At 39.8% G+C, this 18,610-nt stretch overlaps 1 protein-coding gene across 1 annotated transcript; it reads right to left on the bottom strand.

The window, feature by feature from the left end:
* Nucleotides 1–945: 945 nt before the first annotated feature.
* On the bottom strand, nucleotides 946–17,297 carry SLC25A17 (solute carrier family 25 member 17). Its single transcript, XM_053979041.1, has 9 exons — nucleotides 17,125–17,297; nucleotides 13,312–13,372; nucleotides 12,258–12,324; nucleotides 9,706–9,857; nucleotides 8,578–8,694; nucleotides 7,713–7,858; nucleotides 5,780–5,875; nucleotides 2,038–2,120; nucleotides 946–1,557 (listed from the first exon to the last, which is right to left on the bottom strand). Exons 1-9 carry the CDS (start codon nucleotides 17,281–17,283, stop codon nucleotides 1,410–1,412), a joined length of 1,029 nt encoding a protein of 342 aa, XP_053835016.1. The 5' UTR covers nucleotides 17,284–17,297; the 3' UTR covers nucleotides 946–1,409.
* Between the last annotated feature and the right edge of the window lie 1,313 nt (nucleotides 17,298–18,610).

Raw genomic sequence — 18,610 nt, 5'->3', positions numbered from 1 at the left:
AAGGATTTTCACTGAAATTTTCAGAATTGTGATTCATTCTTTTTCACTGGTGAGGTTTCCAGTCTTTCACTTTCATCCTTTAACAAAGTATAATTACAGCTCATTGTACTTTTTTATTTTTATTTGTCTGTGTAGATCCTGCTTGGACTGAAAGTCAACCAGCACTGAATTAAGGGCATTCTTCTTGCACAGATACTCTCAATACTCTTAAAAGGCGGCGCGTATTCTTGTTCAAAAGACATTATCTGCAGAATTATTTTACAATTTAATTCTTAAAATTGACTCAATTCAGACTCCAGAAACAGGTGCAATTTTGCAGCATTCAAGTCTTCTCCTCCTTCTACACATTCTTGGTATTAAAACTGCCATTAAATTTTTCAATACTTCAAATAGAAAACTGGTCTTCAGAACAATCCTACTGCCAACTTAACAACTGACAGAGCACTATTTAATTTGGATTTTAGGGTCTAGGAATACTGACCAAAACTATGCAAAAAAAGAACATACATGTGTTAGAACATAGACATTTTAGGCTTTATGGTCTGGGAATATCAGTGGAAAAATAAACAAAGCACATTTTTGAGCAGGCATAGCACTTCTGAAGCAGTGCCCCCTGTCTGCATAAGAACATGGTGTGAATTCACATATTCTCACAAAGAATAGGGTCACAAAACTTCATGTATTTCTGTAGCAAGCCCATTTTCTTGAGGCAGCTTGTGGGACTCCACTTGAAAAAGCAAGAGGGTATCTTCCTCCTATCTAGCCAGTATCTGCATTCAAAATTTTCAACATTCAAAAGAGCTGGATTCAAGAAGACAGATTCCACACTCACTTGTAATATCCATTCCAGCAGTTCAGAGACCTCACCACCAGGTATTTGGGGCAACATGAGATCCTGTTCCACAAACATACTTGGAGGTAAAAGAAAACCATGCCAAAATGCTATTCTTTATGAATTATTTTAATGAACCAAATATGAAGTGACAAACACAGGTCAAGGAAAATAACACAAAACCAGCCCCACCAGCTGCTGACAGAAGATAAAGATACAAGAATAGTTGAGGACAATTTGAGGGCAAAGAAGAAAGCATAGTGAGAGATAATAATTCTTGCCAAGAATATCAACCAAATAACCAAATCACCTAATAGTTTAAATTTCATGTCAAGTGCTTAAATAAGGTCTCTGTTTTTTTTCTTAACACAGTGAGTACACAGAACAATAGGGAATGGGCTATCCCTGAATTTGTGACAACAGGTCCTATAGAGCATATTCCAGATTTCTCCAAATACTGGAGATAAAGGTGGCTAAAAAGAGAAGCAGAGAAAGTGAAGACCCTTTGTTTACCCAGCCAGGTCTCAGATATGGAATGTGTTTTCTAGACCCCAAAATCTTTGGCATAGGTTCTTTCTCAATGTCTGCGCGAGTGCTTTAATCCCATGACTGTGAAGGTTGCTGCAGTCAGTTTCTCATACACCAGAAACATAAGAGCAGCAGTAAGGACCGTCTGCAGGAGCTTTGCTTCAAGGCCTTTGTAGAGTCCCACTAATCCAAAACGCCTAAGGAGGAGAAAAAAAAAAAAAAAAACAAACAAGAAAACAAGCTTGAATAGCTTCTGTAAGTAAATCAGTACACTACAAAGAAGAATCAATATCACAAGTTAATGACCAATTGTAGGAATCTTAAACCCATTCTTGACCTTGAGCCAGCTATGTTTAGTAAGATTTTAAAGAAAAAAATCTGCAGAAATTTAAGGTCTTTTGTGCAAGAAACCTGCTTCTTTTCAAGTTCAGAGGTGGAATGAATTAGTATCCATATGTATCCTTATGTACCCTTGATGTCACTTACTGTACAGACATTTAGGAGATTCTGGGTTTGTGGGCTTACTCTACAATATATTACAAAAAACAGGTTGACTCAAATGTCAAGTTTAAGGGAGGCATAAGCAAACAAAATCCAGATCCAGCAACATTTTCAAAGTATTAATAATATTCAAGTATTCTCTATCGTGGTAGGATAAATAAAATGTGAAAGCTCACCTCACTCTCTGTTGAAGAAGGTAAAGAACATTTCTAAGACTGCCCAGTGTCCGGTTCTCTGGGTTCAACCTGTGGCGCCCAAACTGAAAAAAAGGAAGAGTATTTTGCTGTACTATATCTCCACTGTGCTTGGCAGAGAACACCATACATGCATGAAATCTGGAGAGCCTATCCTAAACCTCTTTAAACATTTTCCACGTTATATGACTACCAGCAGAGAACAGAGGCCAAAGCTCACACTGCAAACTGTACATACTACTCTAATTTGGTTTGATTTTAAGATGGATTCTAACTCATATTTCCTCTCTTTCAGTTGTTCTGGAGGAAGCAGTTTTCAAGATCTCAAATAGCATAATTTGCAGAGTCTTGGTGGGGATATGACACTCAAAGCAAGTTCTTTCTGGCTTTCTCAGCTTTCACTTCACAAAGATTCAGACCCTCACACATCTGCAAATCATTACTACATTGAGATTGCATAGTCAAACAAAATTTATCTGCCCAGCAATGGTCTTGGAGCACTTATGGGTGAACTACTGTGGATTAACTCAAACTTGTTTCATCTACCTACCTGGCCTAAATAATATTTCTCTTTTACTCACTGCACTTGCTTATCCCCAAGCTGGTTTTCAAGTAGGCATGATAGCTGCTGCTGTAGAGTTAAACTAGCAATTTCAGCAACTCCTTTTCTAGCATTCATTGATACTTTTATCTGATACAGGTTGGTAGTACTGTCAGCAAACTGTAACCATGAATTATTAATATACAAGAATTGGAACACTTGTATTTGTAACAGCACAGCCTAATAGCTTTTGAAGACTGTATTAAGCTTCTTTGCTACGAAAGGTGAACTTGAGCAACTGCGTGTTGGATGAGTTTTTTCCCAGAACATTTTCAGGCAACTGCTATTTCTTACATGTAAGAAATTACCATTGACAGTAGGTAAAGTTTGGGTGGAAACAGCAGCAACAGAATGCTAGTGGAAATCTCCTGTTATTAGGTAAATATACACTCAAAATCCACAATCTTCTCATCAGCAACTACCCATTTGATATTGACAAATCAATGTTAAGAACTATTGTCACAGACTCAGACATGCCCCCCAAAAATTGCTAAGTAGGTTCCAAGTTACAGTGTCAGTCACTGCCCAGATTACTCATAGGCTTCCACACTACACCACCATTAGGTGCCTCATTTTCCTCTTTTCTCCACCACTGGACAATTTTTGTACTACAAAGGGTCATTAGGGGAGAAGAAAATCATTCATTTTTCACTAGGATGTTAACACTTCAGTGTTTACTGCAGAAGACTTCCCAAAGGGATTAGCATTTTCTATGAAACAGAAAAAAAAACTACAGTTTTAAAAAGAACTTTTTCATCTGGGATCACTGAGAACATTAATGGTATTGCTGTACCTCCAGAAGCAAATTTAATTTATCTGCTCTTTACTGACACATAGCCTAAAGAACAGTTTCACTGCATAATGAGTAACACCAGTGTCACATAGTTTTAATGACAGGGAGAAGGACATACCAAATGGCAAAGCTGGAAGCTGCTACCACTGTCAATTACACAGGATAACTGTTCACTATATGACAGTTAGAAGAGAACTGTGCCAAAGAGTTGAAAGCAAAGGTGTAGAGACTTTATTACAAAGAGCCCTAATAACTTCTAAAAAAGAGTAAGTTTCTAAAGGTTTAAAGTTAAAAAGAAAAAGTCCTGTACTACTTTGATGACAGAACTTAGTTATGATGTGTAAGTTTATATTCATTATATTGAGCTTATATTAGTTTGTATGCAAATCTGCTAAAATTGTTTTTAAAAGCACCTGCAACTATATATTTTTTTCATGCAGAATATTAGTTCTGAAAATACTAAGCCTTTACTCATAACCTTTTTTTTAACATCACTTAGTGTGAGTGACAAAACTTCAACTATAACAATGCCAACTTTAGATTAGAAAACACATCACAAAATAAAGCAAGTCTGAAATGGACAGCACAGATGTCACAGACAGACATTTTTGCTGTCCTCAACAGATGTGTTCAGGGCTCCTGGCTATTCTTTCACAAAGCAAAGAGACAGAAGTCACCCCTAGTGGCTGCAGAACTAGAGACAGGGACCTTGTGCTCCCCATCATCACAGGGAAAGGATGGACTGGTACTGGTTTTGTTTTGTTTTGTTTTTTTCTTTTTACACTGTCATTAAGAGTCAGAAAAATTTTGTTCAAAAAGCTAAATGGAGACAGAAGAAACATGAAGCCTCAAGACGGTAACCACTTCTCTAGGAACCATGGAAAGGAACAAGGGCTGAAGCTGTTCTGGGGCTGCAGCCCTCCGAAACCTGCACTGCTGTGCAATGCTCAGACTAAAACAGAGCACTCCAACTTTCCTTCCAGTTCTCCTTCACACCAGGAGAAAACAGGAGCATCACAAATTTAAAACAGACTGATGTTGCAACTTATCCAAACAGAGCTATTTTTGTTTAAATGCTTTCCTGTATCTGCCACTCCAGTAACAGAAGCCTGTGTTATTAGTTTAGCTACTACTGAGATGTGTCCACGCTGTTAAAACAGGATAAGGCATTAAAAGAAAGCAATAGTTCAGCTGATCAAAAATTATGAAAACTTCAGAAAAGATGACTGCTGACAAAGTTACACAGTAAGTATATTCAAGTCCTCTTGCTTTGAAATATAGCAATCTAACTATCTTTTTACAGGTTACAAAAAATCAAGATACATTTACTGCACTCTAATTAGAGAGTTACAAATTATTACAAAACTTGCCTGAAAATTACTTTTTCCGGAAGAACAATTAACACAAAAATTCCCTTCTTAAGAGAGGTCTGAAAAGTGATACTCTTAGCACAGAAGGCTTGTTTTCAGTAATTCAACTCATCTCCAAATTTGTCCAAGTTTTAGAACATACACAATGGCTTTACTGTACAGGCAAGTTAGGGCTCCTCCTTACTTAGGAAAATATATTTCATGTGGAAACACTTACTAATATTTAACTGTTACAGAGCCTAAAACACACAAATTAAAGTACAATATGCTTATGCATGGCCAGGTCTCCTTCCTTCCTATCCCCAGTTTTGTCTTGTGTCAATATTACAACAATATTGGTACACTCTGAAGGCAGCAGCACTATCCAGCCTGCGTACAAATTGCGAGTAAGAATAAATGCAAGTGTTTCCATTACCACTACAATTAGCCTACATGGCCAGGCAAGTGGTTAAAGGTATTACTTATGAGGGAGCTCAGCTTCCCATGATCAATCACATTCTGGACTGACAACTTCACACCACCATCTGAACAACAAAACTTGTGAATATAACTTTTTTTTTTTAATTGTCATAGGTCATCTGGAAACAGACTAGTTTTAGAAGATTTAATTTTAACTTCCCACTTGACACATTTTCCATTTATATTCCAAGAAGTAAATGTACATTTTTGTAGTGCCTAAAAGCATTTCAATGCATCAGCTTCTGTGGGATACTGTACCAATACAATACACTGGCAATCCTACCAGTGTAGGATTGCTACTTGAAACAAATGTGCATCAGTATACCAAGCTCAGTCACAACCAAAGAGGAAAGTCATTCCAATCAGTGACCTGCATTGGGAAAAATGCCTCCCAAAACAATAGGTCCATTAACACATATATAAACAAGCCATGTGAACAAGGCTTGCATGATACAGACCAAGTCAGAGGCAGAGTTACTATGAAATGAAATTATTACTTACCCGCAGAATTGACTGTACTGTCTGCAGAGGATAAGTGAGAGTGGTGGCAACTGCTTTGGCTATTGCACCAATAACAAAAGCATCCAAAGATGTGAGCTGTTCAATAGATGAAGAAAAAATTTATTTCCATGAAGTACCAAAACAGCCAATTACCCATTTGTATTTGGGGATTCTGTACTGGTACCTGCTACCAGATTATCTAAGGATCTTTGGCATAAAGATTTCATGAAATCTCAGGGTCTTCTCATTTTCAAGAGTTGGTTATGGTTCAACTAATTTACTTTCCCACATCTTAAGGTTATTTCTAAATTCCACCTGTTTTTGCATTCCTCAGTATAACTAGACTACTAAAACACAGTTGATATAAAGCCACACAATTAGACCACTTCAAAGCACCAAGAGCAGACAAAAGATAAGGAAGTATCATTTAAACATACCATCAAGCAATAAACATCTCTGTTTTTGCAGCAGTGAAACCAAAAAGTCATATGGTGCTTGTGAAAAGATGACAGCGAAAGATTCCTTGAACATCACTGTATTCCTGAGACATAATCACTACACTCCCAGGCAGAATTTTAGTCTTGATGCCATAGGCTAGAAATCTCATCCCCTTTTAGTTAAGAACCCCTGCTGAAGCCCACCCTCAGCTCCAAAGCTCACACTTCTCCAGGATGCACCAAATACATTGTTACAGCCTATGCTGATTACAGTGCATCTCAGTCTAACAGTGTGAATTAATCACTGAACATAAACAGATGTCCATATCAAAACACGCTCAAAATATATTCTAAAATATATTGATTGCAATCAAAAACACACTCACACATGCACGTCTTTAAAAAGGTCAACCGGATATATTTAGGACAACCAGGAAACAACCAAATAGGGAAAAAAATTACCATTCCTAGCTGAAAAAATAATTATTTCCCCTCTTCACTGATCATGGACAAAGAAAAGTCCTAATCTGAGGTGGAACTAAGTAATTTAAAAGAAACACAATAAATAAATAAATAAGTATTTTATTAGCCAACAAGAAAATTACAATGCAGATGGAAGCTAAGCTCATTATTCAAAAAATGTGCATAATGTAGATCCATCAGGTACAAATGGGGTGCTACAGATGCAGTATTAACTAAAGACAGTAAAAAACCGAGGCCCCATTGATGATGCAAAATCTCATGTAAAAATAATCTCATTATGTCTTGGGGAAAAACAAGATGGCTTGCTAACATACTGGTATGACCTAACATTCTAAAATCACAAATTAACAGCAAAGCACCACATCTTAAAGATATGTTATGATGTTATCTGAAAATGTAATATAAATGCTTTCCAGTTAGCTGGAACATGAAAGGAACATGAGTTCAGCTGAGATTCTATACCTGATATAGACAAGGAAAAAGAATAAGGAAAAAGAAGAGCAGTATAAAGCAGGGACAGAAAAGTGATTGTACTTCTATTTAGAAAATCAGGAAGTTATGATTGCAATTCTATGTTTAATTCTAGTCTCCATCCTTGGAAAAATTATATTGAAAAATTGAGGCCTCCAAGAAAAAAAGGCTATTATTTACTGCAAAAAGGGTTAAAAGCAAACTTCAAAGCAGTATGTAAATACTTATAAAAGATACACTAGAACTGAAATCTCTACTTTAAATCAAGACCTGTGAACATATGCAAGCAAATGTGGACAAGAGGTTCAGTTTATTCTAACAGGTAGAAGAATTTTTTACAGGAATTTCTTCCCTAGGGACATGAAAGAGTCCTGTCTTATTTCATGATGCTGAACCCTTTTTAGACACACTAATTCAAAAAACCACTTGAAAATATAAGAACCAAAACCAAACCCACATTCTGAATTTGTTCAAATGATGCACATCAAAAAACCTGTCTTGTAACAGAGCATGTTCATCATCTGGCCTCAAAATGTACTCACTTGCAGCTGCTTTTTCAAAAGCTTTCGTTTAAAGCCTTCATAAAACATAAACTGTATGGCAGGATTGAAGACCAGCAGCAAGGAGGGGAAAGTACCATTCCACAGAGCTAAGACTCCTTCATCTCGTACTATTTGATGAAAGGCATCTGAGACAAAAGGTGAGGAAAGAAATCATTAACATTTTGAGTACAAAACTCTGAATATAAAATATATGAGAATCTACTCTTAAAGCCTAATACTCAAAGTGTATAAAAATCCATTGCAGTCCTTTATGCAAACATTTTTATATTCTATTTTAATGCAGAAGTTAACAGAAAGGTAGTGACAAAGCAGGTTCTTGTTTGCATCACCATTAACATAAACAAAACTTACCATCTGCACAGGCAGCCTCCTTTTTTTTTTTTTTTTTTTTACAAGTATGGTATCCACATTAAGGTCTTCCAAACCTTCTTCAAAATAACAGTAATGTTGATTTGGTTAGTTGGTTTTAAAAGGAGGACAGCCCGAACATGTGAGTGATTAAGAGATTAAGGTGAGTGAAGTTTAATTTTCAGACTGACTGTCCAAAATCAGACTCCTAGCTACCACTTCATGGGGCTCACTACTGCTCCATTATCTATATTAGTATGATAACATATCTGCCTTTGCAAAAGGTATTTTAGTTACATGAATGCACACTGCAAATTCTTAATTACCATCACAAATAGCCAAGTCCAGTTTCCTGTAAAACTCAATGACTGCAAAGTGACAGAGTAGCATAGAGATCACAGGGTGAAATCAGTTACATGAACAAAAGTCTTCGAAGTCCTTGATAGATTTCATTTCATGAACTTCTCTTTGGCTGAAGACAACAACAGGTGCTTACCTATTATGCCTCTGTAATTGGTTGGTACAATGTCTTCATTTCTGAATTTTGCTCCCTGCAGCTTCAGGCGTGTGTTCACTACCCATAGAGGGGTGGTCAAGAGTACATTCACTACTCCTAATGCAAAACACAGCACAAAGAAAATCAGCATCAAACAGATGATTTCAAATGTTTTCTTTTCCCCTTTTCTCCCCCTGATTCACATGCTACTGATGTTTCTGGTAGGAAGAAGGAATAAAACTAACACAGCATATGGGAAAAGTAGACAGTAATTTGTACCCTAATTCCTGCAGCCTTTGTTCCAAAATATACTTACATGGAATTTTACCACAGACATATAGCCAGGTTAAGAATTTCCTTCCTTACTTCCAACCAGCTGTTCAGAGAGTCATTATACCTACACTGAAAGTATAAGAAACTACCAACCCCCAAAAAACCACCAAACCCAGAGGTCTTTTTACAGGTTTGTTTTTAGTCAGCTTGATTTTGTGCATTTGCATGAGCCAAAGTACCTGAAGAATATCACCCGCAAACACAAAGCCCACAGTAGTAACTTTTCACACTGAGCATCCTAGAAAAGTCACTTATGTTATCATGCCTTGAAAGAAGGCACTGCATAAGAGGATAGGATAAAAAAGAACATATGGTCCCACTGGACCTGCATATACCTAGGAACTTCCTGTCACTTTCAGGTGACAACCCTAAAACAAGTCTGAAAACTGACACCCAAATGCTTACACTAAAATTTCTTACCATCATTGAAATTATTTCAAAATTGGCATATACCTTTCCCTCTGAAAAAAAAACGCAACTATCTCCTCTCCCTGTCACTTGTCTTCAGCATCTTAGTGATGATGTCTAGATATCTGGTAAGCACCGCATCAGACACAAATATCATACTAAGCCACAAGAGCACTGTGCTTTGTGCCAGAATTCACAACAGGCATGGTTTATGCATCTCCTTACGAGGTGAGGATGACACAGAGGAGCAATCAGAAAGAAGCAAGTCTGCATTCAGTGGGAGGCATGAGCACTCAGTGTGGCCTCCAAAGGATTTCATAAAGGAAATCATTAGATAGAAGATACCAAAAATACATTCTTGACAACAAGGAGACTTTTAAGTATTACCTGCAACAACCCCAAGAACCAAGTCTTTTCCAGTGGTCGAATGCTGACCTTTGACCCAGAGGGCTTTAAGACTATTAAATGTATAAAAATAAACAAAATTGGAGCAGCAAAGGCTGGAGATAACAGGGAACCATCCTCGATATGGTGCCAACCTAATGGAGAGCAAAAAGTCACAGTAAGAATCACTGAAGTATTTATGTGATCTGGCTGATTTTATGCGTTGGTGGAGGATCCCAGAGATACAATGCTGTATGCTAGAGGAAGTACTACCTAGATATGTCTTTACCAGCAATGGTAACAAACCATACTTAACTCCTGAGTAAGGGAAAAAAGTATGTGGATTCTCACACAAAATGGAAGACTAGTTACTGAAATTCATATACTCCATCTAGGAGTGTTGCAAAGGATGCAACCTGGGGACAGAAGATAGACAGGTGGGAAGAATTTCTAACAAATGCCTTACTGTAAAATCTAGGGCAAATCAGTCAGGTAAGTAAGAGAAAGACATTACCTAGTGAAATTTAACTAGATTAATCACAGACGAAAAACTGAATACCATTTAAACCTGTCTTGATTTAGCAATGATTTTGTAACAACTGCCTAACAAAGCTCCCTTCTCTGATCGGCCTGATCATCCTGTAAAACAGGGAAACTTCAACTGTCCTTCATTCCCAACACATTCTACAACACATCCAAAAAAAGATACTGATACACACCTTCACTTGAGTTGCTCAGAACAGGTAGAGAACTGGTATCATGTTAAAAGTATAAAAAAAATCACCCCAACCCCAGTAATTATGGAGGCTCTTTAGAATTCATTAAAATACGGGGAGTATGTAGAATTTAAGGATCTCAAATAAGACTGTAAAAGATGCAAGGCTGGTAAACACCACATCTGACTTTTCTTAAAATGTAAATGCTACTTTTTCATCTCAAATCCATCGAGTGCTTCTCCCTCCCATGTAGCTGGGAATACACCTTATTGTTATGACTGATTCTGAAGTTACAGGCTTAGCTAACCATACAGTTACAAATTAACTGACTATGCAATTATTCATAAACCAAATTAAAATATTTCTTATACTACCTATCTCTTCGGTGCTAAAAAAGAAAGAGAGAAACATCCTCTAGGGATTATGTCCTCTAACTGAGTGTTAGTTTGGGCTTGGATGATTTATTAAGAACAACTTCTGATGACTTTCAAATGAAACATGTTGTAGTGCAAAACATGAAACCAAAACAAAACCCATGAGTTTATTTTAATGACTTAAGTTGTCAGTAGTAGCATCCATGATTCACTGCAATCTTGAGAAAAACTTGGTGTACACTAGTGAACACCTTTCAGATCACCTAGAAAAGGATGGAAGTGAAGAAAGCTGTCTGATAAAGTTCTGCAGGAAGTCCTTTAGCTTAGCGTATTTGCTTTATCTAGACGAGAGAAGCAGTCTCACGAAAGTATGGTAATGAGACAAGACTCTACAAGCTAATGTGAACAAAATGTTTATGATCTCACATCATATTTCAGATCTGTTGTTGTTTGGAGTTTGTTACTTCAGACACATCTCTAAATTAGTACCATTGCTTTGCCAGGCCTTCCCAATACCTTTGGAAGAAGCCATGTTCCTCTCTTGAGGATGTTCCTTCCTCTTCCTAATTTTTCTGTTTCACAGGCAAAGTAGGATGACCACTTTTGTGGTTTTTCCACCTCAGTTAACTACTTCATTTTTCTTGATTACTTTTGTCTTTCTTTTATTTTTTAATTGAAGTTTATTTGCCACCCGCATGTTACAGAGGTAATGTGGGAATGTGAACAAGAGAGATCAGCTAGCAGAGAACTCCTCATGCATACATCTGCCCAAGTTCAAAGGTGACACAGCATTACAGGCCAAGTTAAACTTTTGTCAGCTTTAATGTCCTGGAAGCACTCATCTACTTAGGAGTTCCAGGGATTCAGTTAGGAAAATACTTCTAACAAGGACAGGCATAAAATTGTTTTTCCCAGCCAGCTCAGCTCAGACTATGACAAATACTAAAGCACAGCACAGCTGAAAGTTAACTGCTTTTAGATAGATGTTGAATCCCACCACCATAAAGTGTCATGTGGTGTTTAGTTCTACATGCTTAGAAGGTAAAAACCTTCCAACTGGGAAACATGTCTCAGTTCTCTTGAAAGTGGCTCAGTTGTCCAGGAACTTCATCTTGGTTATTGAAAAATTGACACATCCAAGAATCCAGGTAGAAAAAGCTGGCTGATTGGGTATATGAAGGTATATTTGTATTTCTGAGGAGGCACAGCTACCTCACTAATGGAGACATAGTTACATCACTGAACAGATCAATTGCATAAGGTGCTCAAGAAAGTTAATCCTAGTTAGCTAAAGATGAACACATAAGATTATGCAAGTCATATCTCACTTGTGTGGAGACATTTCAATTTGGAATAAAAATCTGTCCACAAAGATACAGGCTAAGTGTTCCACTTTAAAAGCATATTCAAATTAGTTTTAGAGCTTATCTACAAGAAGACAAACAGAAAATCAGTATCTACTCACAGGCCTTCTTCTTTGATTATTTCCAAAAGGACAGCCGGTGTTGTCTTTGACTTCCGCTTCTCGTCAACTGGAAAGCAAAACAATCAAACTTTTAAATGATTCAAATTTTAGCACTCTTTTTCAAATCCTTATCCTTGCAATTCTGAATATACCCTACAAGCACATGTTTCTTCTTCCTCATAAAGGACAGAAATACCCTATTTCTCCTTATTTTCATTTGCTAGGTAAGAATACTTCCTTTTTTTATTCTTCCTCAGGCTGACAGGTTCTGTTGTGCTCCAGAGTATCTATAATTACCAGTTCCTAATAGTTGTGACATGAACTGAAAGTAGGTTCTCCTTAGGTAGAGAGCTAAAATTGGGCCTGCCTAACTGCTCTCGAAATTATTCCTTGGACAGCAGACTAGCACGAGTAGCAGAGCAATCTCCTTCTGCAAACAGCTAAGCCTTAGCAAAGCAGTCTCTTCCAGCATGGAAAGCTATTCATTTCTGAATCACATACTTCTGACAACCTGGCTGATAATCTCCCTCCAGTTCTTAATAGAGCTTTAGTTATAGTTCTAAAATGCTTGGTGAGTCTGTGATTTTGATTAGAAGACAGAGTTTTAGAACAAAACAGTTTATGTCCCAGATGCATTTCTGTAAATATTGGATATTCCTAAACCCAGTTCTAACCCTGACTTTTCCCTTTAAACCACCCTCTGGAATAATTCTAAACTTGCTTATCACGGTATTACCCCTGCATTTTGAAGTGTTCTCAGCAGCCAAAAACAACAATGCACAAGTATAATCCCATGCAATCTTGTGTCTTTGTTTTTGTCTTTGGTCTTAGAAAATAATTTAAAAGCCACAGAGCACACAGCCTTTTCAGCTAATTAAAAGGTTGCCCAACTTTCAAAAGGAAGAATTACCTCCAGCTGGAAAAACAGTGTTACTGTGACACAAGTAAGATTCCTGCTCATGTAGTACATCCCCCCCACAACCACCCTTACAAGTGCCCAGGCCAAGATGAACAGAAATGCCATTGTACGAAGAAACTAGATTTTGACACTTACCCTGAAGTCTAAGCCTAGCTGTATCCAAAGGAAAAAATACAGTCATTGCAGTCATACTGCCCTGAAAAACAAAATAAACTGGCTGTATAGTGTATCAGTTGCTTATACAGTGCCTGCTAGACTCTTTGTAACCCTTCACTTCTCACCGACAAATCAGTCTGCTGAGTAAGGTTAAAAAGGGGATAAACTCCACACATAACACATTTTTTGTCCCATACTTATAAATGAGGGTTATTTTTCTCTTGCATTAGATCAAGATCAAAATTAAAACCATTAAAAGCATTTTGCCAAAAGAGAAAGTTTTTGAAGCCAGAAAGTTGATCTGGTGGCATCAGAAAATAAACACTGAACTTTACCTCCTATTAGCCTCCTAAAAGGCCCTGGCTTGGTATAAACCTGTTTTCCATGCATCAGGTGGCTGCTAAAGCTGTGGCACCTCTTCTATTAGCAGCCATGCAAACTGTTTAAATGGTGGGAAGGTCTGCAATACAGCAAGTCACTCAATGCTGTGTTTAAACTACAGTGCACAGTGTGACTTGAGCTTTTCTACAGCTGTCTTATGCCATACATTTAAGTGAGCTTTGCCTCTGGAAATATTCCAGCTCCTCAGCAGGTTGTTTGGACCTAGCTCTACAACAAGCAACAGAGGACTAATTTTCTGATGGCGTTTCCACACTAAAACAATTCTGGGTTGAAGTCTTAACCAGACTTAAGTTTCTCCAGTTTTCATAACACTAGGTAGCATATGTAAGACTTGGCCACAATTACCTGGTTATTTTAACCCATTTAAGTTTGGGCTCCTGCCAACAGTTCATTCTGCTCTCCCATCTACTCATCCTGTGTTGTATTATGCTCACCTACCATGTACCCAGCGGGACAGCAAAGGGATTAATGAACCCATCTGACTGAATATTTCTAAAAAGTCTATCTCAGTTAGAATGTTAGTGCCAGCACGAAAAAATGTACCAGAAAGAGACATAATGCTCCTCCTAATGAGAGCTGCATTACCGCAATTTTGAAGACAGCCTCAAAACACAGTTACACCTACGCACAGAACAGGACTGCACAGTCACTACAACTTCCAGCCTTCCCCTGCTTCCATCCTCCCAAAGTGAGATTTATCCTGGATCCTAGTCTCAATGCAATGCACCACACAGCAGCAACACACACACACACACTTGCACTCAAAATTAGAAAATGGAAATGAGGAAATAATCAGATAGTGTCACACAGGACACAATGGATGTGTGGCCACAAGACACAGAAATAGTCTATTTCAGGTGGAAAGAATCACCTAGTCCTGCTGCCCCCATCCCACTTCAGGGCTGACCTAAAGCTAAAGCATGTTAAGTGCATTTCCCAAATGCCTCTTAAACACTGACAGGCATGGGGCACTGACCACCTCTCTCAGCAGCCTGTTCCAGTGCTTGACTGCCAAACTGGCTCAAAACTTATATGAACTTATAGTTCAAGAGAATGTCATGAGATAACTAAACTGACCTAACAGATTATTGCACATAAAAACTAATTTGTACCCTCTCCCCTTCTTTTGCTAAATTGAGGGAAATAGAAAAGCCAAGTTACTTTTCTCCTAGGTTTACAAATGGAACAACTCAACTACATGATGAGGAGGCTGCCAGAAGCATCATAAGGAAGAGATAGGATTTCATGGCTAGAAGAAAGGAGAAGCGGGATAAGCAGGACCAGTCCTTTTCCCAACAACAAAAGCCCTCAAGAGGGACTCGGATTCCTTGCTAAACTGCATTGGGACCAGCAGCTAAAGTTATACTAGTGAGTGCAGAACAGATGCTGCCGTGTATTACCCTGCACTGCTAGGAGGGTGAGGCTTCACTGTCAGCCCTCCCACCACCGCCCTGTCAGCACAGGATCTTGGTAGTTTGCCAAGTCACATTACCACTGAATAATCACAGGGACAGGTACAGACTGGTTCCTGTAATCCCAGGCTCTTGGTCAACTGTATTTGCACCCTTGCCTCCTCCAGTCTGGCAGCATAACTTTCTGGGCACCTACACAATGATGCAGACACAGAAACTAATCTGGCTGAAAAACAACTTTCCCACTGGGCTACTTCTTCAGTCACATCAGTTCACTGACCAGTCACAGCACCCAATAAACAACTGTGCAGTAGCCAAGAGGTGGCCAGAACAAATGGCCTGAGGTGACTGCTGCCAAGAAGATGTGTGCAGCACCACAGCCTGAAGCTTGGTTTTACAAAAAACAGTAATAACAAAAAACGTGAAACATATTAAAAAAAATTTAACTGTGATTTTTCAGCCAATGAAGCAGCCTGACTGCTCTATAATACTCCCATAAAATTCTCAACCCTATAGCTTTTCCAACAGAAAGATTATGTTGTAGCTACATGCTAAAGAGTTAAAGAATACTTATGTAATTCAATTAAAGTTCACAGGAAATCAAGCACTGTTTTGTGTTGGGTTTTTTTTTACTGTTCACAAAACTATTCCTACATCTCAAATTTGACTAGGTTGCCTAGAAAGTATATGAACTTTCAGTATACTAGAATACAAACAAAAGTTATCATGTTGTGGTCTGACATGTGCTTCTGATGCATTAGCTCGTCACAGTTCAGAGGTTATGGCTGGATTTATAAACTTGGTTCACACCACAAACTTTGTTCAGGGGCACAGCCTGGCTACAGCAATTGGTATTTGAAGGAAGAAGCTAACAGCAAGGTCTAGAAAGTATCACTGACATTTGTAGAAGCCAGCAAAAGGAAAATGGGTAATGTTTCAATAATGAGATCATTTGAAAAAGCTCCACTTTTTGAAAGTGGAACCAAATCCCCACTGCCTTTAATGTTTAAGTAAACAGACTTCAAACAATTTAAAGAGCAAACAAAAAACTTGTGCTTATTTTTAATAAAACAAAAACTTCCCTTAAAATCTTATTTTTCCTTTTAGAATCAGCCTTTAAAACAGAATCACTGAATTGCCAGGGTTAGAAGGAACCCCTGGAGATGACCCAGTATAACCATCCCCACCAAAGCAGTGTCACCCAGAGCAGGTGACATAGGATTGCATCCAGGTGGGTTTTGATTGTCTCTAAAGAGGGAGACTCCATGATCTCCCTGGGCACCTGTTCCAGTGTTTATCGTTCAATAACATTTAGCAACTTTCATCCTATAGGAGACACGAGGAGCTCTTTCTATCCATCAATATGCCCAATCCAACATGATACATGCACTAAAATTCTTAATCTGTTGGAAGCAAGAAGGCTGATTTGCTATTTAGAGCTAGCGCTCTGAAAAGAAAAATTCAAGGGCTGGGCACACTAGGAAATCTACATAAATTAAATGCGACTTTTTAATTTACAAGCGCCACATGAAAAATTAAATTCAGTAACCGACACAAAGCTCCTCCGGGTGCACTGCGCTCGCTGTACATTTTGATTAGCACCTATGCGCTGCCTCACCCTCCGCAGCTCCTAAGCACTCATGAGGCCGTGGCAGGAGGACGATGCTCGGTACGGCTCTCGGATTACACAGCTGAGGTGCTGTCCCTATGCCCGAGCTTAGATTTTCACCGCTGAAGGGATGCCCAGCTCCGGTTGCGCCAACCCGGCTTTCTGAGGGGCAGCTCCAGCTGGCTCAGAGGTGGCTCCGGCTGCTCAGGCCCGGCGCCGGCCTCCAACCTGGCCAAGCCCCGCGCCGGTTCCCCGGCCCACCCCGGCCGAACAAAGGCTGCCGGTGGCCCGCGCCCCCCGCCAGGCCAGCACGGCCGCTCCGCCTGCCGGGCCCCGGGCCCCCCGCCCGGCGCCGGTCCGCTCGCTCACCACGGCGCCGGACACGGCGTGCACCAGGCTCTCGTAGGAGGCGACGGACGACATCGTGGGGGCTCTCGGCTGCTGCTGCTGCTGCTGCTCCGCCCGGCCCGGCAGCCCCGCGGCCCCGGCCAGCTCCGGGCTGCCGCGCGCCGCCCCCGCGCCCGCCATGGCACCCGCCCTGTCACGTGCGCCCGCGGCCCCGCCCCGCGCCAGCCCCGGGCCGGGGGGAACCGGCGGAGGAGACTGGGATCGGTCGTGGGGCTTTTCAGGAAAATACAGCACCAGGGCACCGGGAAATGCGTTCATCTTCCTTCCTCTGTAACTACGATAGCGCCTCTTCTCTCCACCAGCAGCTTCGCTTCTCTTCCAGAAGAGGCCACCGAGAGGGGACCTTATCAGTGGCTATCAGCGGCTATCAGCATCTGAAGGGAGGGTGGTGAGAGGATGGATGCAGGCTCTTCTCGGTGGTGCCAAGCAATAGGACAACGGGCAGAAACTGATGCACGTGAAGTTCCACCTGAATATGAGGAAGAATGTCTTTACTATGAAGTAACCGCACACTGGAACAGATTGTCCAGAGAGGTTGTGGAATCTCTCTCACTGGAGATGTTCAAGAACCCTCTGGACACAATCCTGTGCCATATTTAATAGCAACAGTACCATTATTTCCTCCTCCTTTTTTAGCAATTTCACTTTTGAATCACAGAACAGTCTGAGTTGAAAAGGACCCAGAAGCACCATCATGTGCTCTGGGATGACCCTGTTCAAACAGGGAGGCTGGACCAGATGACCACTGCAGTCCCTTTTCAACATGACTAATTTTGTGATTCTGTGATTCTCTTTCCCAAACATTTAACATAAGTATTTAATTACAACGAGGAAGCAATACTAAACTTCACATTCTGATTCTGCTTTTTGCTAACTACAGTCCCTTCTACCCACCCAAAGTCTGATCTTATTGCACTCTACATGTTAAAGGAGGTTGTAGCAAGGTGGGGGTTGGCCTCTTCTCCCAGATAACAAGCTACAGAAAAGGACAGTCTCAAGTTGCTCCAGGGGAGGTTTATACTGGATATTAGGAAAAAAATTCTTTAGTGAAGGGGTTAGCCAGCACTAGAACAGGCTGTCCAGGGAAGTGGTTGAGTCACTCTCCCCAGAGGTATTTACAAGACATGTAGATATTGCACTTGGGGACATGGTTTAGTGGTGGATGTGGCAGTGCTGGGTTTGTGGTTGGACTCAAACTAAGAGGTCTTTTCCAAACTAAACAATTCTATTATTCTACTTTGGTTACTCCTTTTCCCAGTCTGCATGCCCTTGCTCCTCCTATGCTATCATGCTGAGAGCCTGCAGCAAAAAGTGACTGCACAATCAGATCCATGAGCTTTTGGGAGAAATGCCTCAAACAGGACACAGACTCCCATTACTGCTGTTCTTTGTGGTTTTGTCCCTCGTGTGTGAAGGGAAGCTTTCACCAAAGAGTCAATTTGTACTG

Source organism: Vidua macroura, chromosome 5, assembly GCF_024509145.1.
Source record: "Vidua macroura isolate BioBank_ID:100142 chromosome 5, ASM2450914v1, whole genome shotgun sequence".
Lineage (NCBI taxonomy): Eukaryota > Metazoa > Chordata > Aves > Passeriformes > Viduidae > Vidua > Vidua macroura.
The sequence above is the reverse complement of the archived record's forward strand: the minus strand, read 5'-3'. Positions and strand labels throughout refer to the sequence as shown.